Source organism: Puma concolor, chromosome A2, assembly GCF_028749965.1.
Source record: "Puma concolor isolate L17-30 chromosome A2, mPumCon1.1.hap2, whole genome shotgun sequence".
Classification (NCBI taxonomy): Eukaryota; Metazoa; Chordata; class Mammalia; order Carnivora; family Felidae; genus Puma; species Puma concolor.
In genome coordinates this window covers 149438383-149461965 of record NC_141668.1, presented here as the reverse complement: position 1 = coordinate 149461965, position 23583 = coordinate 149438383, and the positions used below count along the sequence as shown (strand labels likewise).

Here is a 23583-nt window from a genome sequence, read left to right as displayed (position 1 = left end):
ACTATATTAATACTTTCATAAACTATACAAAAAAGAATGAGACAAACATGTGCATTTATAGAACTGCATGTCAGTCATGCCAGATCCCTGGGGAGGGAATTCCCAGCACGACCTCATCTGTCTGTGAGGACACAGAGCAATTCTCGTTTAGACATACACATTCATTTGCTTGTCCCGCACGGTCAGTCCTCTACCTCTTGATGGTTTCCTTCTGCTATGAATGTGCATGTCCAGTTGTCTGCTTCTTAGAGCAGACATTTACCTAAAAGAAAGCATTATAATAAGTTAATAGTTATTAATTTGGATCTGCACAAAAAAGTCCAACTATCTTTTTTTTTTACCTGTTTTCAAAAGACACTTTGATAAAAAATTCAACAAATTTTTCAAGGGTTGAGATATTTTTCCATACAAGATGTCTGAATAATTACAAAATGTTGGGCAACTTCTGTTTTCCTAAAGAAAACTTCCCTAGGAAGGTATTTTCAAAACGAAATCTCTGCACAGTAATTTCAGATTTCACGTTACCTTCCTCATCCACCAGCCATTGGAGGAGGACTAGGGCCACGCAGATGATTAATTCGACCCATTCTTCTGGGAGGGTTTCCTGGTGGCCTAAAAGAAAAATTTCTACTGTTTAGTAGACATCAAGTGGTTCCTTTCAAACACTCAAACAGACCCTCTTCTCTATTTAAAATAGGAATTACCAACTAGGTCAGGAGTTGAGAAAATTCAAACCCCTACAGGGACCAGACACTTAATGCACATGAGGAAGTGGGTCAAGCAAGGACTGTGATGGCCTGAACAGTGTCTCCTGTAAATAAATGCCCAACTGAAACTCCGCTCCATGGAAGTGCTGCTTGATCTTCTCTGGTTTTTCTTAGCAGTGGAAATCCAGATTCTACGGTGAAAATCTCTAGAGTTAACGTTGGTCATCAGTTTCAGCCTCTAATTTAGACTTTGCCCAGAGGATATTTGATATACATTTTAGCTTTATCAAATTGACTCTGGTTATGAAATCAGAAGCAACTTGATTTAATTTACGGTAATGCATTAATCTTGTGAAATAGAATTTAAACCTTTTATTTCCATGAGCCAAACTATATCTATCTATCCATAATATCTAATTTAATTAAAATTACAGACTGGTAAAAATATCTATTATCAACTTAGAAAGCTCTACCCTCTTCCATCATCATATCTGGAATCAGAGGAGTTTCCGTAGCCTCTTCTCTTTTTCACATCTTGCTGAAGCAGAGTCTTGAAACTGAAACAAGGGGCAGAAAACAACAGAAATACCGCTTTCAACATAAAATGTATTTCCATGGTTTCAATTATATCTGTGAGAAGATAACTAAAACCAACTTAGTTCCAACCCCACATTTTTCAAAGCCAGCTGGACAGCACCATCTAGCACGAGCACATGTCTGCATTTGTGCCATGTTGCGGGCAAAAGCTACTATTCCTGTCCTTCATATGTGCTAATAACTGTCCTTGACGGAGTCTAGGAGTGACTCTGAAACGAGAGCCATGCCCAACTTCCTCCCTCCACTCTACGTCAGCTGTCAAGTCCCAGAGTCTGTTTTCACAGCATTGCACATTCATTTCCCCTGCACTTCCCCAGCCAACAGCCTACTTGATGGTACCTTGCTGAGGGAGGAGCCCAAGGTAGTATGCTAGAGACACAGGGCTTCTGGGAATCCATTTGGATGGAATTTTATTGGTAGAGGGAGACGAATTTAAGTTAAAACAATGTTTTTTTTTTTAAGTTGGTTTATTTATTTGCTTCCTTATTGATTGATTGATTGATTGATTCATTCATTCATTCATTCATTTAGAGAGACCATGAGCAGGGGAAGGGCAGAGAGGAAGGCGAGAGAATCTCAAGCAACCTCTGTGCTGTTAGCATAGAGCCCAGTGCAGGGCTCGAAATCACAAACCATGAGGTCATGACCTGAGCCGAAACCAAGAGACAGCCACTTAAGGGGCGGAGCCACCCAGGAGCCCCTAAACCAATACTTTAAATAAACAACAGAGAGTAGGCGAAGCTTGTAAGAGACTTTAGTGAAGTTTTGCAGTAGGCAAATTAAGGACCCTCTGTCCCACTGTATTTTTCTATGGAACCATCTCTTCCATTTTTTCTTTTACCCCTTTAAACTTATGCTACATGCAGCCATCAGATTATTTTTCTACACCACAGCTACAATCCAATTAAGTGTAAAGATCGCAGTCTGCTATTCAAACTTCTTTGCCGTCTTTCCTGTGTTTTTTCCACCTTCCACAATCACATCCAACCCAATACCCATTGTAATATGAATTAGAGTCAGTAAAGGAAGGGGTGATCTCTCATATCTCTGCATCTCTCCAGTTCTCTGCTATGTGACATTCAAACGTATATTCAAACTTAGCATGAGTAAGACTTGTTGGTAATTGATGAATAATTTTTACAAAACAGCATGCGAAAGACCAGAAAAATGCATTTAACTAAGAATTGCTTGGACTTATAGTAAAGTTTTTGTCTCCTGTATTGATTTTAACAATTGAAAAAACAACTTTACTCCTTGGGATATTTTTTTATCAAGATCTAATTCCCCTTGTTTGTTTATTGTACAATATGGAATAAAAGCTGCACATATCCATTACAGCTGGAATAGTAGAGAGAAAGTGAGGCACTGTCATTTGGCATTAGAATACGGAGGCCTGGCTCCAGAGCTGCAGACTGAAATCGTTACCACTAAGGCTAAGACACAGTCAAGCTTTACTAACTCCACTATCAGATTCATACTCGTAAGATGTTTGGGGGCAGCTTCATCACCAAAGAAGTCTTCATTTCCCTTAGAAGAGCTAATGATAATAATAAAAAACTTACAATTAAAAACTGCCTCAGGAAAGCTCAGCTTGTGTAAGATACTCCACATAATGTATCCAATGTATTTCTGTTAACTGAAATATCAGGGCTATTAAGAACATTATTAATTATTACACTTACAACAAAACCACGAACTCAGCTATTCCCCAAAAGAAATCTGTTATCAAAGATAATCTCCATGGGGACTGACTCCGGCTGTCCAACACTTGTCCTACAGACAAGAAAAAAGAAACTTCATTTAGTGCTACAAATCCCTGACACAAGATATATTACAATTAATCACTTAGGAAACATGAGACTCAGTTTTCGACTTGTTCACTGTTCAGATGGTCAGCACAAGGAAAGGTCTGTTCTATGTGCATCCTTCTAAGGAAGGGTTCAGGGAAGTAAAGCTCAATGACCTAGGGGTCATACTTTTAATACGTCAAATGCCTTCCTATGTTCTTAATTTTGGTGAGTGACACTTCAAGTATTTTTTCTCTTTTTCAATTGCGGTAAAATAGGCTTTAAAATTTTCCATTTTAACCATTTTTAAGTGTACAGCTCTATGGCATTAAGTACATTCACACTGTTGTACAACGTTCACCATCATCCATCTCCAGAACTCTTTTACCTTCCCCAACTGAAACTCTGTACCCATTCAACACTAACTCCCCTTTTCTCCCTTCTCCTAGTCCCTGGCAACCACCATTCTACTTTGTCTCTATGAATTTGACTGCTCTAGGAACCTCATTATGAGGAATCATACGGTATTCTCACTCTGGTGGTAGGCTTTGGTCTTCATGTTTCATCCATGTTGTAAATGTGTCAAAATCTCCTTCTTTTTTAAGGCTGATTCATAGCGCATCATATGTATGTACCACATTTCGCTCATGCGTGCGTACATCCTTGGGTTGCTTCCACCTACTGGCTGTTGTGACAATGCTAGCATGAATGAATACTGGTGCATGAATCTCTTTATTCAAGTATTTTGAAGAAACAAATGGAATGAGTGAATATAAAAAATGTTTACACTACTTCCATCTTCCTAAATGTGTTCAAAATATTTCTTTTCACCTGCAAAGTCTCTTTCCTGGATTAAAAAAAAAATTATACACACTCTTACAATTGTTTAGAATCAGTTATGTTAAAATTTTCAGACATCAAAGAATTTGTGTGCTCTAAGTATGAAAGAGAATTTGCCTTGTTCATTAAAATAACCACATTTTTCTGTAATGGGATGCTGTTGATTCTAATTATAGACTCCAGTTTTATCTTAAGCACAAACAAACCTATTTTTCAAACCACTTTAAATAATGGAAGCTACAACATGAAAAGTTAGTTCTCTAAGGTTTTTAGCCTTGCAAATCAAGAGGTCAGAATATTTTGGGAGAAGAACTACCTGCCAACCTCTCCTCTCCATTTGCTCAAGGGCTTCCCCATACTCACTTTCACCCCCTCAATCAGGGTCTACAATTCCTCTTTCTTTGACAGTCTTTCAGGAATTCACTTGGACCTGAGCTCTCAAGGGAGCTATTGAGAAAAAAGGGATACACTTCAAGACAGAGCGTGGCTGCCTCTTACTAGCTCTGCTTTGTTGGCTGGTGGGACATTTTCCTTCTCTGAGAAGAAGTATTCCCAGGCTAGTAATATAGGATTATTGAAAAAGAAGTCATTTGACAGTAAGAAAAATGTTTTGCTGACTGTAAAGTGCTGATAAATTCAGTCCTTCTAAAAGAGATTTAACTAGAACACACCAATTCTCTTTGCGATTCTAAGGAACGCTTTGCAATGTTCTACCTCACGTTTGGTACTTTCTCTCCTAGTTTCTGAAGGCAGAAACCTCCCCTCCCAACATATGCAGAAGGAAATAACTTGCTTGGATGCAGCTGGCATTTCTCAACTATAAAAGTGAGATAAAAGAACTTAAAGGGAACTTTGTGTTATTTATGTGGATCCAATAGGACAATGCATACACAGAAAGACCCACTACAAAGAAATTACTCTATAATGCATAAATAGAAGCTGCCAGCCTTACCCACAAAGGATATAACACAAAGTCTGCAAGTGCCCAAAATAAGATGAAACTTTAATGCTTTTGTTTAGTGTCCATAAACCTGTTTCAAAGATTAAAAAAGAAAAAAAATTAAGTTTATTTATTTTAGAGAGGTGCCTGGGTGGCTCAGTCGGTTAAAAGTCCCGCATCCGACTTGGGCTCAGGTCATGGTCTCCCGATTTGTGAGTTCGAGCCCAGCATCGGGCACTGTCTGACAGCTGGGAGCCTGGAGCCTGCTTCAGATTCTGTGTCTCCCTCTCTCTCTGCTCCTCTCCTGCTCTCACTCTGTCTCTCTCTCTTTCAAAAGTAAATAAACACTAAAGCTTATTTCTTTTGAGAGAGAGAGAGAGAGAGAGAGAGAGAGAGAGGATCCCAAGCAGGTGCTGCGCTTGGGGGGGGGGGAGGGGGGAGGGCTAGGGGGTGGGGGGGTTTTAACTCAGGAACTGTGAGATCATGCCCAGAGCCCAAATCAAGAGTGGGATGCTCAACAGACTGAGCCATCCAGGTGCCCCTCAAAGATTTTTAATTGGGAGAAGAGGAGGCAGAGATTTTGAAGAGCAAAGAAATGCAAAGTGCACCCAGCCAGACTTCTCCCCATCACACCTTAATCATCTCTGAAGACGGATGATTCAAATAGAACAAGGACCTCCCTAGCTCCAGTGATCCTACTGGTTAAGATTGCACTAAGGCATTGATTCCACCTGAGTCAAACAGGTGGGCGGGCACTTTGGGCAGCGGTCTGACCCAGTGATCTTGTGTCCTTCCTTTCCAGACACTTTCTTCGTGGAGTCTCTGAATTAAGCCTCTTCTCTGATTCTCTACTCCAGGAACAGTTACCTTTGTTCCTACAGGGGGCGGGGCTTCTCCCTGTGCCCCTTGGAATTAGGGCAAAACAACTGCGTGTGTGACTAGCCACCTACTCCTGGCGGGTGGAGGCTGGGGGGGGGGGGGGGGAGCCTATCCAATTTTTAAGTTTATTTATTCATTTTGAGAAAGAGAGAGCAAGCAGGGGAGGTGCAGACAGAGAGAGAGAATCCTAAGCTGGCTCTGCGCTGTCAGCCTAGAGCTCGAGATGGGGCTCGATCTCTCAGTTCGTGAGCAGTGAGATGGAAATCAGAATCCGACCTTAAACGACTGTGCCACCCAGGTGCCCCCTTATCCTATATATCTAGTTCTCTTTACAGGTTTTAGAGAAAGACCGGCTAGTAGATACCAGCAAGGACCCTGACGACAGTCGCCTCCCTTCGTCTGTGATGCTGAGCAACCTAGTGGACCTTGCTGCGCGTCAGTCCTCACCCCTAAACGGGACAATAAACTACTACGTGAATAGGGCTGCCACAGAGGCTGAATGGGTTGATCGGGAAGAGCGCTATCACTGCGCCCCAAACACAGGCACTGCGCAGACGGTGTCGACCCTGTTGTCATGCCTCGTTAGACACGCGGGCGCCTGAGGGGAAAGCCCACGTTCGCGAGACCCACAGTCAGAAGCTGGGCGAGGGCGCCGGGCAGCCGGCACCGTCGTCACCACCGGGACCTCGGCCCCCGCCCGCGGGCTCAGGGACGCTCGGCTGACGCGGCGCAGGCCCGGGCGACTCCGGGAAAGCCGGGCCGGCGGGCGAGGATGGAAGAAACCCGGGTCGGCCCTCGCAGGCCAGCGGTCGCCCTCGCGGACCCTGCGACTCACCATTCGAGATGTAAACCATCTTTGCCCCTTGTTCCCCGCCTCCGTAGCGACTGAGGGGCTTGGCCCCTCTCGGCCCCGGTATCTCCCTCCGCGACCAGCCCTCGGACGTCACAGCCCACGGGTGCACACAACGGCAACGGAGGAAGGAGGTGGACGGAGCCCATTGGCTGCTGGAAGGGGGACGCGCATGACTGGCGGCTTTTTTTTTTTTTTTTTTTTTTTGCTTCGTCACGCCGGCAACTTCCGGTAGAGCGAGGGCTGCCGGTCAGGTAGGCGGAAATGATGTTTGGAATTTTAACCCGTAAACGCGCGCTTTCCTGTCTCCTTTTGGGTTTGAGCTCGAGGAGCTCGTTTGCCCCGCACGGTGAAGAAAAGCTATATTCTAGTTGCTTGATGGGCCCGTGGGTCCAGGTTCGGGAATGCGAAGCTGCTCTATGTGCGAAGCCTTGAAGAAACTGCTGGCAGGAGGGGGTTCCTCAGAATATTCCAGAAGTGTTGGTATTTGAAGGTGTGGAGGGAAGTGCCTTCGGGCTGAGGCGGTGATCAAACCGTAGGGAGCTCTATTGTGTTTTCGGAATGCACAGACAGGCACCCTCTAGATGTATTCATTCTTTTTAAAACCAGTGTTTCTGCTCTTGGTTCGCCAGAAGTGAATGGAATTGTTAGCTCTTTTAAGGCAACCGTGAAAAAAGAAATAGTGTAGCGCGAGACCTTTCTGTTCTTGTTTCTCATTGATGGCGACTGCATGCAAGCATTGTGAACGCGACAGATGTGTAAGAAGTTATTAGGTGGTCACTGATTAAATATGGACCATGTACTATGTGCCTTGATGGTGGTTTTACTCTGCGCCAGCCAGTGGGCGACTTTCTGTTCCTTGAACGTGGCAATCGCATTCCTGTCTCAAGGACTTTGGTACTTCGCTGGCTTTCTAGATGGAGTCCTGATGGCTGTGCCGACCCCCCCCCCCCCCCCCCCCCCCCCCGAGCCCGCAGTGCTGAAGCCATGTGTCATCTGCAAAAAGGTTATCATCTCATTTAAAATGAAGCAGAAAATTACATTTTGGAGAAAATTGTATCTTGCATTTAGTAGTTTGGGTTAAGATTTTAAGTATGTTCTAATATTTAGAACAAATATTTAATGTTGAATTTTTGGGGAGCATCCCCCCCCAAAGTGCATAACAAAACAAGACAACATCCTTTACTTCTTTTGTGATTTTTGCAGCACAATCATGGATTATTTTTGCAAAAAATACTGGAAAGGGTCATTAATTGTACCAAGGACTTTTTTAACCCGCTATTATCATCTCACGCACTCTACTCTCCTTGCGCCTTACCTGAAATCCCAGCTTCCACCTTTGTCAGTCTTAAGCAGTTTTTCCACACTGCAGCAAGAATGATTTTAAAATGAAAATCCTCATTCCTAGTGATTTCCTATTGCTCTTAAAATGAAATCCAGTTCCTTTTCATGGTCCTCAGGCCCATCAGGACCTGTTCACTTGATTCTGTCTTTCAAACTGTTATCTTCTACAATCCCCACCGATGTTATCGCTACCAACATTGTACTTTTAGTTTCTTGAGCACCCCAAGTTCTCTTATGCCTCCAAGGCTCTGCACATGCTTTCCCTTCTACCTGGAGCTGTCTTCTGGTGCCTTGCACATCAGCTGCCTTTATCCCTTAGATCTCAGTTTGTATCACCACTTCTGAGTGCCTTTCCCTGGCCCCTCATCTCCATGATTGTTCATGTGCTTAACACAATGCAAAATTATTTTATTACCTGAAAATTGATCTTTGTCTCTCTCAAGAAAACATAAGCTCTAAGAGGTCACGAGCCCTACCTGCCTTGTTCCCTTTTATCTCTTCAAGGTCTGTCCTAGTCCTTGGTGGATAGTAGGTACACAGATATTTGTTAGTTGGCTGGGGGGGGGGGGGGGGTTGCTATCTTTCTGAAAACTTCCCCAGTCACCAAAGGAGGAAGGGAACTAACATGGGGATCCCCTGAGTACCGGACTCTGCTGTGTTATCTCTTCCTTTCTCTTTTTCTGTCTTGATCATTTCCAAATGAGCTATAATGCATTGATTTCCTAATGAACTATCTCTAGCCTGTCACTCCATTTCATGGTATACATAGCTGCCAGTTTAATCCAACCTAGCTTCTTTCCTGCTCACTACTTTCGCTTTCTCCCCTCCCTACCACCTAACAAATAATACCCAGCCTCCCTGGTCTGGCACTGAGGGATTCCCTGATATATCTCACATTTATCTCCCTGACTTCTAATTCCCTGACAGACCCCTTGTTTTCCTGTCCTGTTGCTTCTACTCATCTGTTTCCTCTGAATGGAAATGTTTCCCACCTCTTAAAATCTAATCTATCCTTCAAAGCCAGGTATGTTGCTATCAAGTGAAATAATGAATGTGAAAGGACTTTGCAAATTGGAAAAAAGAGTGTAATTAGTAGCATGGTGGTTGGGGGACAAAGAAAACATTCCCTTTGTTTCCCTAACCTTCAGTGTCTAGAACTGCATGTTAACTACTAGCCACATGTGACTGTTGAGCAGTTGAAATGGGGTTAGTTTGAATTGATACGTGCTCTGCGTACAAAATACACACTAGGTTACAAGGACTTAAAATAAAAAAACAAAAGGATGTGAAGTATCTCAATTTTTTATATTGATTACACATTGAAATTATAATATTTTGAATATTGGACTACATAAAATATTTTATTAAAAATACGTTTAACAATTTCTTTTTACTTTTTTAATGTGACTGCCAGAAAATTTTAAATTATATACTTGGCTTATATTTATAGTTCATGTTACATTTCTGTTGGATACTGCTGGTCCAGAATGAAGACGTTGGCCTGGCACAGAAAAGGCACTGAGTAAATATTTGTTGAATGGATGAATGAATGAATGGTCTTAATAGTGACTAATATTTTAGTATATGTGCTGCCAACATCAGCACAATAGTGAATAGTGACATATAGTAAACTATACAGAGTTTACTATGTGTCAGGCACTGTTCTAAACACTTTCTATTTCTTAGTTTATTTAATCCTTACAACAAAAAGAATAATAGCTAACATTTATATAGCACTCACCCTGTGCCACGCAATATCCTAAGTGCTTTTCATGTATTAGTTCATTTAAACTTCAACCTTACTAAGTGGGCTCTACTATTATTCCCATTTATAGATGGGGAAACTGAGTCATAAATAGCTCAAATGACTTGCCCACAGTCACACAGCTAGTTATGAAGCAGAGCAGAGATTAAGACCAAGTCTGGCTTTATAGTTTGTGCTTTTGACTCCTGTACTATACTGCCTCTCCACACAATAACAGTTATTAAAACAGTAGTCCTCAGCATAGAATGGGAAGTGGTTTCTGAAGATTGTATCTCAGTTTTCTCAGTTGCAAAATAGCTTCCCCCAGTTTTTTCTTTTCTAGACATCCTGTGCATTAAATTCCCCTAAGCAGCAAAGTTAATTACCTTCCCGTCTCTACATCAATCCCTTGGCCAGAGGGATGGGCTATTCTGAAAGACAGCTACCTCGAGCTGGAGTCAATCTCACCTAAACCTCATGGTTTGAGAGCTGAAGAGGGGTAGTGTTTACCACAAGATAGTGAAGGGATATGGGTTACATCAAAACAATAACATGCCCTCAATTCTGCCTTTAGGGAATGTGGAAAACACTTGGCATTTATATTCTTTATTAACCTTTTCTGTGTTTGTTCTTACAGTTACTGCCTTGTATTCTTTATTGCATTCGGGCTCAGAAATCTTAGCCCTTTAATTATCTCATTTTTTTGACTCATCATTAAAAGCAGATTTTTAATATTTTTAGACTTGTATTCTCTGGTACAAAAAGATTATTGCTTTCCAAGCCTTATCTCTAGATCCCTGAAAATGGAGTGAAGAAATAGAAATGTACATTCTATTACTATGTTTATAAGTCTTAACACCGATTTTTATATTTGGAAAAATTAGAAGTATAGATATGTACCCACTGATTTTAAGGAACATATGATTTATAATTTTTTTAAAGTTTATTTTGAGAGAGAGAAAAAGAAAGCATGCATGCGTGCAAGTGAAGAGGAAGGGACAGAGAGAAAGGAAGAGAGAGAATCCCACGCAGGCTCTGCACTGTCAGTGTAGAGCCCAATGTGGGGCTCAAACTCACAAATTGTGAGATTGTGACCTGAGCCGAAATCAAGAGTCTGACGCTCAACTGACTGAGCCACCCGTCACCCCATGATGTATTATTCTTATTCACTAAATGGTTCAGAGCAGAGGATTTAATAGTCTTTAGATCTATTTTTGTTTTAATGTGATACCTGAGCATAATATAAGAAATCAAAAGATACATATGGATATGCCATGAAGAATAAGTCTCCTTTCTTCCCCCATAACTCAATATGCTAAATTTTGATCCTCTAACTTCGTGAGGCTGTCGTAAGCACTGCTTGGCAAATTCCTCTTGGGCAATAGTAACCTTCATGACAGACTCACCTCTCTTTAAGTTCTATCTTCTCTTGGATCTTTATCAAGCAATTTCTCACTCGTTAGCTCTCTGATATTTTGAAAAAAATTATTTCTCATTGTTTTGGTCAAATTCTTTTTAGTTGTCCTCTGAAGGAAAGTTAGTACAAACTACTTAATCCTCCATAGCAGAAGTGGAAGTTGATGCATTTATTTAACAAAATCAGAGTGAGGAGTTAGGTTAAGTCTCTGCCTTTGACTAAAAATTCTGTTATGTATGTATAAATAAATTTTCTACAGCTGCTTTCCTAATAAAGTCAAAACACATTATTACTTGTGAACAGAAAGAATCATTTTACACAGCAAATTAAAATGTGTGGGTGATTAAAAAATTATTTTGCCAATAAACATTCTGCTTTTAATCTTTCTACTACCAAAGAGATGAATAAAACCTTACTTGGGCTTGACATTCTTGGTTCCTTCAATGATGGGTTCATTGAAAATGGGTTTATAGTCTCTTAGGGGCAAGTTCTTTATGACCCAGTGATGGGTGTTCCTTTGAAAGACTGCTAACCAGGTTCAAAAGGATACCATGAAGGAGATCACTGTCACCTCAACTCGCTGGCTAAACAGGCTATTGCTGATGCCTCCCCAATCACTTCATTTTTCCTTACTAATTGTATAACACAGCAGCTTGGTTAACATCACCCAAAGTCAAATATGGTTCTTAACTTCACGAAATCATCTTTCACAATTATCAGTCATTCCTCTCTTTTGCTTTGAAACCCTAACTTGTTTTTGATGGGAAGTATGAAACAGAGACTCTGAAAATGGAATCTGGCAACTGAAGAAGTGTTGCTTGATATTATTTTCTCGTTTCATCTTGAACGCATTTAGCTACTCCTTAGTGGCACCCAGTCTTTCACGTTCAGACTGAGACATTTCACAAGTGCGTTGGGAGACCATATGCCCAGAAAAGTGGAGAAGCAAGTGGAAATGGATGGAGTCACCTTGGGTTGCTGACCTGTTTGATCTCTCCGGTTCCTGTGCTGGCTGGCATGAGGACGGAGCAGATGTAGAGGCTGCCAACGGGGCTGGCACATGAGACAGAAGGGCTGGTGCTCAGGCTTACTGCTGCAGCAGAGAGGGCAGCATCAACACATCATACGGGGACTTAGTAGGCTGAGCAGGTACAGGTGAGTTCAACCTTGGGACTGTTGCTGCTGAAGAAAACCACCCAGAGGACTCTAGTCATTTCATTGGAGTCACTATTTTTAGAAATGTAAAATTCCAAAGGAAGCATGCTAAATTACCCTTCCCATCGTAAGCTTTGAAAATGTTCATATCCGTGACCCAGTGTTTCCATTTCTAGAATTCCTAAAGAAACAATGAGAGTTCGAACGAATTTATGTGTGAGGATATTTACCCCACGTTATTTGGAATGAAGAAAATGGTCACCATATAACTGGCTAAATTTTAGAATATAATAGCATATTATACTTGAATGGGAAACCATAAGTGGAAAAAAACAAAGCAGTATGTATAGTATATCAGTGCAAAAAAAAAGATGCATGTATATGGAAATACACTAAACGTGGATTATGAGAGCTATAATTTTTCCTTTTTGCTTTTCTATAGTTCTTGAATTTTCTATGATAAATTTGTGTTCCTTTTGTTATTAGAAATATAAATAATATCAAATAGCAATAAAAATCAGTCAAGATATCTATAATTTTTAATTTTTTTTTTCAACGTTTATTTATTTTTGGGACAGAGAGAGACAGAGCATGAACGGGCGAGGGGCAGAGAGAGAGGGAGACACAGAATCGGAAACAGGCTCCAGGCTCTGAGCCATCAGCCCAGAGCCTGACGCGGGGCTTGAACTCACGGACCGCGAGATAGTGACCTGGCCGAAGTCGGACGCTTAACCGACTGTGCCACCCAGGCGCCGCTATCTATAATTTTTAAAAGTTACATTTGTTAGAAACTGAGGGTTCATCTTTAGTTTCATGTAATGGTTTGAGCAATTGTTAAAAAATTGCCCCAAAATATTTCTTTCTAGCAGAAGTGATAGAAAATTAAAAACTAAAGGATTTGCACAGGTAGTTGTTAACATTTGGATACAACTTAAAGGCCATTGTATCTAGTAAAGTTATGTTTGCTGTGCCCACTTGCTCTAATACACAAAGTTATTGTATAATAACACATGATACATATGAAAGTATACACATGCAATAGATCCCCAGCAATTAATTTCCAAAGGACCACAAAGGACCAAAGAATTTTCAAAGGGCCCATAAGAGCTGGGTTCAGAGAGCACCAACTGGGATTACAGGGGACCATAGATAAGAAGTTTCCTGGTCCTCTTTGCATCCCCTCCCATCCCTGGAGGAGTCTGAAACCACAGTAAGCCAGCTCCAGAAGGTGAAGGAGAAAGTTGGGCTGGAGGCAAGAAGAGGGAACCACCTAGTCATAGACACTTCCTGCCTTCAGCAGGCCTCACGAGTTAGTCAATGTTTTTTGGTTTTCCCTAAGTAGGAATAGAGTCTGGTAAGAATCAAGTAAACATAGTTTAAAATTCCTTGCTAGTCAGCTCAGAATAATCCCAAAAGCTGATCAAAATGCAGACTCACATGTTCATATTTTGTGAATGATCCATTGGCAATGTTACCGAACAAAAACTTTCATTTTAAACATGACTTTTCAGAGTCCTGTCATACAATTCAATTTAAAAAAAATTGTTTGAAGCATTAAAATAGGGCTATGGACCTTAATAGATCTTTAGCCCTTCTTTGGGGTAGCTGATTGTTGACAGTAAAATCATCTTACCAGTGTTTGGACCATGATGAAAAGAAATAAACCGTGAATCAAGAAAATTTATGGAATTTGATATGAAGGCAAGTAACTTTGAAGCAAGAAAATAAATCCTCAAAAACAAAAGAACAAAAACTCAAAAGGTTGTATGGGTGTTCGATCTAACATCCTTTCCTTTAATAGAATTTAGATGCTACAAAAAATACACTGCAGGAACTTTCTTACTTTTGGGGGAATAAATTAGAATCCAACTCAATGATTTTTGCCTCCTAACTTGAAGGCACTCTCTGGAAATAGCATGCAGGAGTTGACCCTGAAAATAAGTTCTTTTCAATATGTATACAGTAAAATGCAAGATTTAAGCCGCCTTCTAAAACAGAGTGGAGATGAACTGCAGAGACCCGGGGTTATGCCTGTGTTCCACAAAGGCCGGAGAAATCCTGGAATATCTGTCCGCATAGTGCCCACCAAATATGCCCTGGCACATCCTCTATGGGCAATTTGTTTTCTTTAGTTCTCTCTCAAGCAGTATTTCAGCTTTCGGGATAAAGAAATTGCTTTTGAAATTTAAGACTCGTCATGATGGAAATGGTTTTCTTCGATCCTCCGCACGATGTGAGGCCTATTTCAGAGCTTGTCTGGTTTTATGCTCTAAGGCAGGAAGAAAAAAAAAAGACCTTTGGATGCTCTATGGTATTCTCTTTTCTATCCTTTTTAATGAGCTATAGATTTCCAGAGAGATCCTCCCCCAAAATTCTGGACACTACTTTTTGCTGTAGATCTTAAAGATTTACTAAATTGTTCAATCACCTGTAGTATGAATTCAGTTTAACTTGATAAAACATTTATTAAGCTCTTATAAGTCGTCATGCTAAGCAATGATGATAATAGCAAGGTAATAATAATAGATAGTAATAATAGCTAATAGCTAATTATTTACTTAGTGCTTATTACATGCCAGGTACTGTTCTAAGCACTTTGCATACGTAAATATCATATTGAGTAAGCTAGAACTATGGGTTCTGATAATGATTTTATTTTTGTCTCCACTACTCCTTTACATTTTGTTCGGGGGGGGGGGGGTGCTAAATGAAAATTTGGGCAAGTCCCATGACTTCTCTGGTCTCTCATAAGTCAGACTATCTAATAAGAAAAATGTCCATTCTTAAGTAATGGTAAAACTCCTGATCTTGATTGAAAATTAAGGCTTTTCCCTTCTCCAGGTGAGGCTTGCTATGGGCAGGAGGTATCTATGACTAGATGGTTCCCTCTTCTTGGCCACTAGCCCAGGTTTTCCCTCCACCTCCTAGAGCTGGCTTACTGTGGTTTCAGACTCCTCCAGACATGGGAGGGGAGGGAAAGAGAACCAGAAAACTTCTTACCTTTGGCCCTTCATAATCTTGACTTGGTGCTCTCTGAATCCAACTTTTGTGGGTCCTTTGGAAGTTCTCTCAATTTATATGGAATGTATCACGAACAGCTCCCTTGATAGACCAGAAGCATCTCTACTGTTCTTGGATTGCTCACAGATCATTCTTCTGTTTCTGGTCATCCACATTTTACCTTCAGCCTTTTCTGCTGATGTCCCTGTACCTGCCAGGCTGCTGGGTCAACACAATCCCAGGTCCCTCCCACATCCTTTGCCTGACAAATTTTGGGAGAGCCCACCAAGTCCAACATAATAGCAGCAGTGTCTTCAGTCTTGCCTTTAAGTCAGTATCCAGACCATTCCTCACCTTTTAGGTTTTCTAGGCAGGAAGCAGACACCAGCCTTGTGTGTCTTTGTCATATGGGATATTACTTTGATGCAGCAGTAACTTCTAGTACATTACCTGGCAAGCTATCCCAGAGGTTACACAATAGAATCACTCATAGAGAAAAATAGGATGCTCAAATGGCATGATTCATTCAATCAATTTAAAACACACAATGAGGAACAAAGAGAAACAGATGGGTAGGTTTACCACACCTTAGGGTAGTATACAAGCAGAGTTGAAGGGCTACACTATCTGAATCCTTTGTTTCTCATTGTTTGTATGTCCCCTCTCATCTCTGACCCCTTGCCACATCAGTTTCCCCATTGACGGTGTGGTTATAAGAACCAGATCTGAAAATGAGCAAAGGGGCTCAGCGTATAGAAGATGTTTAGAGCCAACATGCTTACTCTGTCAGAGACCCAGTTAGCCTGTTGAGCAGCAATGGTTTGTTTTGTTTTGCTTGCTTTGCCCTGTTTTGTGTCAGGAATGGGTTTTATGTGCCTATCTTGGGAAGAGCACAGTGGGACCATAAAGGGTATCACAGGTGGATGAGTGATTTAGAGATAAAGTAGTTGTCAGTCTGGAGGTGGCACGGTCCATTACCTACCTTATGACTTTGTCTTTCCATCCTTTTCTATCCATAAGACACACTCTCATTTATTCCATTAAAAAAATGGTATGATCTATTATTCTCGTTATCTTTAACACATCTTAGATGTTACTAACAGACTATCTTTTAACATCCACACTTTGTTCTTCTTGTCTTCTATCACAGAATTGCATAGTTTAAATGTAATAAGCACACATAAAATTCCTTCTAAAACTTAGGAGTACATATTCCTCTTTATAGTGGTTTCCTTAAAGCCTCCCTCTCATGACTAAGATGAAAGTAGTGAAGCTCTCTACCCATTCTCCTTGGGGTGGGGATCACACAATAATTATCTCCAGAGAAATTTACTTAAAATTTTTTTTCTTCAATCTCTGCCCTTGAACCCTTTTATATTCCATGTGGAGAGGGCTTAGGAGTTCAGAAACTAGTTTTCAGACACATTCAGGGTGGTATGGCTGGCGGCTGGCTGTAGACAAGGAGCTGGTTTTCAAATGACTACCTTGAAAAGATTCATCTCGGGGTGCCTGGTGGCTCAGTTGGTTAAGAGACTGGATCTTGATTTTGGCTCAGTCATGACCTCATTGTTCATGAGATTAAGCCCCATATTGGGCTCTGCACTGACAGAGGAGCCTTCTTGGGATTCTCTCTCTCTGCCCCTCCCCTGCTCATGCTCGCTCTCTCTCTTGCTCTCTCTCTCAAAAAAAAAAAAAAAAAAAAAAAAAAAAAAGCACCGTTAATAAAAAAGAAAAGATACGAGTGCCTGTGTGGTGCAGTCAGTTAAGCATCTGGCTATTGCTTTCAACTCAGGTCATGATGTCATTATTTGCGAGATAGATCCCCACATCAGGCTCCGTGCTGACAGCGCAAAGCGTGCTTGGGATTCTGTCTCTCCCTTTCTCTGACCCTCCCCTGCTCACTAGCTCTCTCTCTCAAAAATAAATAAACATTAAAAAAATTTTTTACGGGCGCCTGGTTAAGCGTCCGACTTCAGCCAGGTCACGATCTCACGGTCCGTGAGTTCGAGCCCCGCGTCAGGCTCTGGGCTGATGGCTCAGAGCCTGGAGCCTGTTTCCGATTCTGTGTCTCCCTCTCTCTCTGCCCCTCCCCCATTCATGCTCTGTCTCTCTCTGTCCCAAAAAATAAATAAACGTTGAAAAAAAAAATTTTTTTTAAAAAAGATACATCTTGCTCTAGTTCTTTTTTCAAAATGTTGTATCTATTTTATCCAGACCCTGCAGTCAAGATTTCCATTTTAACATCCTGTTACACGTGTATGACTTCAGTGAATCCTCCCAATGACTCTCTAAAGTTGGAATGATTGTCATCCCCATTTCATAGAAGAGGAAACTGAGGCCTAGAGAGATTTAGTAATGTGTGCACAGCTAGTAAGTGGTAGAGCTGAGATTGGAACTCAGGCAGTCTGGCTGCAGAGTCTGTGACTAAGGAACTTCCCTTCTCCTCAAGGAAAAGGGGGATTGATGAAAGCACAACTCACTAATGTAAGACTGAGGAAGGTCGAGCGCCATAAGAGAATCGCACACTAAGTGCCCCTGGGATGTGGAAGAGGGAGAGTACGTGTTACCTGGTGGGAAGCAGAAAAGGATTCCTGAGGGTCACCTGGGGGACTCAGTCGGTTGAGTGTGGAACTCTTGATTTCAGCTCAGATCATGAGCCCAGGGTTGTGGGATCAAACCCTGTGTTGGGTTCCACGCTGGGTGTGGAGTTTGCTTAGGATTCTTTCTCTTTCTCTGTCTGCTCCTCTCCCTTGCTCTCTCTCCCTCTCTAAAGTAAAACAAAGTAAAAAAGAAAAGGATTCCTGAGAAGTGACGGTTGAAGTGTAACATAGAGAGTATCCTGGGGCGCCTGGGTGGTCAGTCGGTTGAGCCTCAGACTTCAGCTCAGGTCATGATCTCGCAGTCTGTGAGTTCGAGCCTCACATCGGCCTCTGTGCTGACGGCTAGGAGCCTGGAGCCTGCTTCGGATTCTGTGTCTCCCTCTCTCTCTGCCACTCCCCTGCTCGTGCTCTGTCTCTTTCTGTCTCTGAAAAATAAATAAAAATGTTTTAAAAAATTGAAAAAAAAAAAAAAAAAAGAGGATCCTGAGAGGAGCAGTAGGAGCTAGAAATGAAATGAAGGATGCATGAAATTGCATCTACCACTCAGAAGTCCTTCCACTTTAACCAGATCTCCAAGTGATCACATGTCTTAAACCTAGTAAGACTTATATGATGAGATTAATTTGAATTGGCTGTTTTTTCAAAGTTTTTATTTAAACTCCAGTTAGTTAACCTACAATGTAATATTAGTTTCAGGCGTACAATACAGCGATCCAGAACTTCCATACAACACCCAGTGCTCATCACAAGTGCCCTCCTTAATTGAATTGGCTTTTTTTAAGCATCTGATTTCCAAGTTTTCTCTTATGAAAGACAAGTGCTTTGTCATTGACGTAGCTTTGCCGGCTACCTGCTGAAGCCTAGCTGGTAGACTGTCACATTACAAATGTTCTAATTGCCATCAAATCTTACATAAGGTATTCTCCTCTTTTGAACGCTTTGTAGATGGGAGAAATGTTATATGTTAAACCATTTTTCTTCTTCAGAACCAACTGTCTAGCTGCACTGTACATTGATTAAACTCAAGTTTATTGATTATTGTTCATTGTCGTCTCCCATTGTCAACAAGGTTTTGAAGCAGACTAAGGCAGGAATGACACATGTGGGTGACTGTGAAAGCCAGGAGAATGGGCGCTGCGGCAAATGGAGAGTCATTTTCCTCTCTTAAGGGTACAGAAGCTTTTCACTCCAGTCAGCTGACACCATGGGGGTGCAGGTCCAGTGTTGCCAGGGCTTCTGATGGTTTCAAGAAAAGCTTGAAATGTGGATAATTGCCTGAAATTTCCCTGTTTTCAAGTGTTAAAACGTTGGTAACTAATTCATATTAAAAAAGAAAAAAATCAGTGCTGGCTAAACAAAACATGCCTATGGGCCAAATACAACCCAAGGATCACCTGTTTACAATATTTGCTTTAAGATATACCCACTAGAAATTGCTAAAATTCCTCACAGGCCCAGGCTTGAAGAAACATAACATTACAAACAACAACTATGCACCAAGCCTTTTATTGTGGAAAATTTCAAACTCTGAAAAGCAGAATAATCTAATGACCCCTTTGTACCCATTATCCAGTTTGGACAATTATCAGCTCATAGTTAGTCTTGCTTCATCCATACTTCCATCTACTTTCCCTGTTTTCCTCAGATTATTTTGAAGCAATTCCTAGACATCATTCATATAGCTTTATTTGTAAATATTTTGGCATGCATCTGTAAAAGACAGGGACTCTTAAAAATATATATGACTGCAATGTCATTTTCCCACCAACCAAATATTAACAATAATTTCTCAACATCATGAAATATCCAATGTTCCAAAATCCCCTAATTGTCACTTTTTTTTTTTTTAGTTTTCATTTTTCAAATCAGGATTGAAATATACTGGGGGGGGGGGTTGGTTGATATCTCTTGATAAATCTCTTTTAATGTATACATGAACACAACATTTTAATTAAAAAAACTTAATAAAGAAGAGAAAACAACAAAACTTATACCCATGGGAGAAAAATCTGTTCTGGTGATTTGATGAATGATGATGTGGTAAGTTTTCTGGGAACTAGTAAAGTACCAAATACAATGGAGACCCCCACCATCACTTTATTACCACAGTACTTTTTAAGAAGTATTTTTAACTTAAAAAAAATCATAAAAATAGTACACGAGAAAGACATCAGCAAAAATAGTGGCGTAAGAATCTCCAAAGATTATCTTCTCCATAAAAGCAGTGAGAAAACTGGTAAAAATGGACAGAATCACCTTTTCAGAACTGTGTAAATGAACCAAAAGCTTGCAACAATTGCGAGAACATTTTTTCATTTTTTGTTTGGAGAGCATTTGATCAAGAAAAATGGCTGAATCTTGATAATAGCAATCTTTCTGGCATGTTAACTTGTCCTATCCCCATTCCCCTCTCCAGGGTTGCAGTAGTCTTGAGAGCCCTCAGCCTGACCACTACCAGAGGGGCAGAATGGGCTTGGTGCATCACTAAAACCTCATTAATAGGAAATTGTCATTATTTGACCTGTCTGGAGATTCCCTTTCAGACACCAATTGCAAGGCTGCCAGAACTCACAAAGTGTACAAAAGACTTTTCCCCGGGACATTTGTTTGAAAACAATTAAAAGCAATGGATTAACTTTGTGACCACCTGAGGTAGCAAGTAACAGTTGGGACAAACAATAGGCTACCCAAAAACTTAAAAGGAAAAACTGGGTAATGAGATGACCATAGGGACTTTGAAAAGCTCTAACATGTTCTTGGGAATCTAAAAGGTCACCTGTACGAATAGGCTCGTGCTCATGCCTAGGGATAACTGCATGCTCAAGAAAGACCCCAGAAGGCCCTAAGTGCTCACCCCTGGATGGCCTTGAGACTCCGCACAAGCAGGAAGTAAAGGGCAAGGTAGAATCGCCAATTGCCGGACTGAACATTGAAGGCGTGCTCAAACAGAGTCCTTCAGCACGGTGGGAAACCTATTGGTTCCAGACATTGAAAGAAATCTCTAACCGCTAAGCCAACTGAGCAGGGACTTCAGTGACTACACATGACAAAGAATACAGCCTTTATAGAATTTCTTCTGAAAAGTTACTAAACAAACTACAAACAACAACAACATATGAGAGGAGGGAGAAGAGCCTTATTTGTGGGGTTGGCACTTTATGTTATTTGAAATGTTTAGTTTTCAACAAAAAAATTGGTGACTTGTGGCCATGTTTAACCTGCAAGTTCTATAGAATAAAAATTCACAGGCCAACACATCCAGACAATTTATTTTATATCTGAACAATTAGAGATACAAAGTGTTTTGTGGGCAGTTGGAATCTGCTTAATGCCATGGGATCCGATGACTATTTGGCAGATTCATTATTAGGGTTATGATAAAATCAAATTCAAATCAGCACATTTATTGTACATCTATTATGTGTGAGACAGTATGTTCTAGTTCAAAACTGATTTTGCTGAGGCTAAAAAGGAAAGAGAGTAAAAGGAAAATTAGGAATGTCATATCTTGAAATGTATCACAAATGATAGGTTTAGAAGTTTTATTTTTATTTATTTATTTATTTAAAATAGGTTTCATGCCCAGCCCAGAGCCCAACATGGGCCTTAAACTCATGACACTGAGATCAAGAGTCAGATGCTTAAAGGACTGAGCCACCCAGGTGCCCCAAAATTCATGTTTAAGTCCTAACCCCCAGTACCTCAGAATGTGACCCTATTTGGAGATATGGTCTTTACAGAGTGAATCAAGTTACAGAGTGAATCAATGATAGGTCATTAGAGTAGGGTCTAATTTAATATGACTGGTGCCCATACATAAAGGGGGGATCTGGGCACAGAGATATACATAGAAGGAAGATGATATGGAGATATATATGAAGAACATGGCCATCACAAGCTAATGAGGAAGGCATAGAACAGATCCTTCTCTCAAAAGAAACCAGCCCCGCTGATGCTCTAATTTTGGACTTTTTGCTTCCAGAACTGTGAGACAGTAAATTTCTGTTGTTTAAGACACCCTTCCCCCTGTCCTCCCCCCACCCCCCCGCCATTCGTGATATTTTGTTGTGGCACCACTGGCAGACTAACTCATTACTTACCAGATATTTTTTGAAGCCACCCAACTCTTCAACAAAAGCTCTAGAAGACTATAGAAATGGGAGTATTTTGGGTTCCTGGGTGGCTCAGTAAGTTAAACATCTGACTGGCTCAGGTCATGATCTCATGGTTTGTGAGTTTGAGCCCCACATTGTGTGAGTTCAAGCCCCATTTTGGGTGAAAACGAGCCCTGCTTTGGGTGATCCCTGCTTCTCTGTCTCTGTCTCTCTGTCTTCCTCTCCCTCTCCCTCCCTCGTTCATTTGCACCCCCTCTCTCTCAAAAACAAAATAGGAATATTTTGTGACAATTTTCGTTTTGCTGTTTTTAAAGTTGACAAGAGAGGCGCCTGGGTGGCTCAGTCGGTTGAACGTCCGACTTCGGGTCAGGTCATGATCTCATGATTTGTGAGTTCGAGCCCCATGTCGATGTCAAAGGAGCCTCCTTTGAATTGTGTCTCCCTCTCTCTTGGCCCCTCCCTCACTCACACTCTGTCTCTCAAAAATGAATAAACGTAAAAAAAAATAAAGTTCACAAGAATTTGCAGATTATTTCTATGTCATGCATCTTTTCTTAACGGAGATCTACTTTGATTCAAAGAGAAAATAAATACTGCACTTGCCTCATTTCTTTCCGTTATTTAAAAACAGTCCTATGACGTAATGCTGTCAGCTAAGTTTTCACTTGCATGTGTCTTGCTCAAAGGGAAACTCACTTTTGATGTTGTTCTACTTATGGCTCATCAAAGGTTTCAGGGCATCTGTATATCATGGTTCTCGGCAGAATTCACCTGCAATGTAGCTGAGGTCTGAAAGCCATCTTCCTCATAGTGCCCTGCAGACTGATTTGTAGGTTGCTGAATGTAGCTAAATTGAAAACTGCTCTATTTGAAAGGAAATGGATGTCGTCAATCCTTCCAGAATACCAAAAGCTACAGAACAGATTGTCACAAAATATAATGACTGCCTAGACAACCACCTGTAAGAATGACAGCAAGTATAGCCTGCTGAATTTTAATCATCCACTTGGCGTATTTGCTATGGAATCATTTAATTTTGATAGCCACTTTTTTCATTTCACAGCCTAATAACTTGCATAGAGAAAGAGAGGCCTTCCAGCCTTGTGGAATCTCTCCATGATACTTTTATTAAATTGTGGCCCATTTTGTACTGTATTCCTCAGAGAACAGACAGACAGACAGGAAGAAATTAGCCAGTTCCAGATGGTTATATGACTCACTTGGTTGGCTGTGGCAGTGAGCTTTTGAGTCTCCCATTTCCAGGTTCTGAATTGGGTCTCCAAAACTTTTTTGGTGTACCTGTCTCCTGAATTCCTAAATTAGCCCAGCGGCACATGCATTTGGGGAGAATGAGGGTGGGTGGGTTTGTCACATCCTTTCAAATGTTATCAAGATTATTATCAAAGCTACAGAGGTAACTTCACTTGTAGGATGACATGACGTTTTTATGCAGTGACTAAGAGTATCCAATCTTAGGTTGAAATGCCCAGGCTGAGGCCATGGAATGTGAATGCTATTTGCTGTGCGGATGAGTGACGTGGGGGTACAGATACACGTTGACATCTCTTGGGAAGACTGGGGACAGGACTAGTCCTAGACAGATAGGGG

The 23583-nt window shown here is 41.1% G+C and overlaps 1 protein-coding gene and 1 long non-coding RNA gene across 2 annotated transcripts in view; one reads left to right on the top strand and one right to left on the bottom strand.

The window, feature by feature from the left end:
- Positions 1 to 521: 521 nt before the first annotated feature.
- On the bottom strand, positions 522 to 6738 carry SELENOK (selenoprotein K). Its single transcript, XM_086697929.1, has 4 exons — positions 6586 to 6738; positions 2987 to 3077; positions 1181 to 1264; positions 522 to 612 (listed from the first exon to the last, which is right to left on the bottom strand). Exons 1-4 carry the CDS (start codon positions 6602 to 6604, stop codon positions 522 to 524), a joined length of 285 nt encoding a protein of 94 aa, XP_086554055.1. The 5' UTR covers positions 6605 to 6738.
- Positions 6739 to 6788: 50 nt separating this feature from the next.
- Positions 6789 to 23583, top strand: part of LOC147583583 (uncharacterized) — a 69689-nt gene continuing 52894 nt past the window's right edge. The window contains exon 1 of the long non-coding RNA XR_015248359.1: positions 6789 to 6854. This is a non-coding gene — a long non-coding RNA (uncharacterized LOC147583583). The remainder of the gene's footprint in view (positions 6855 to 23583) is intronic.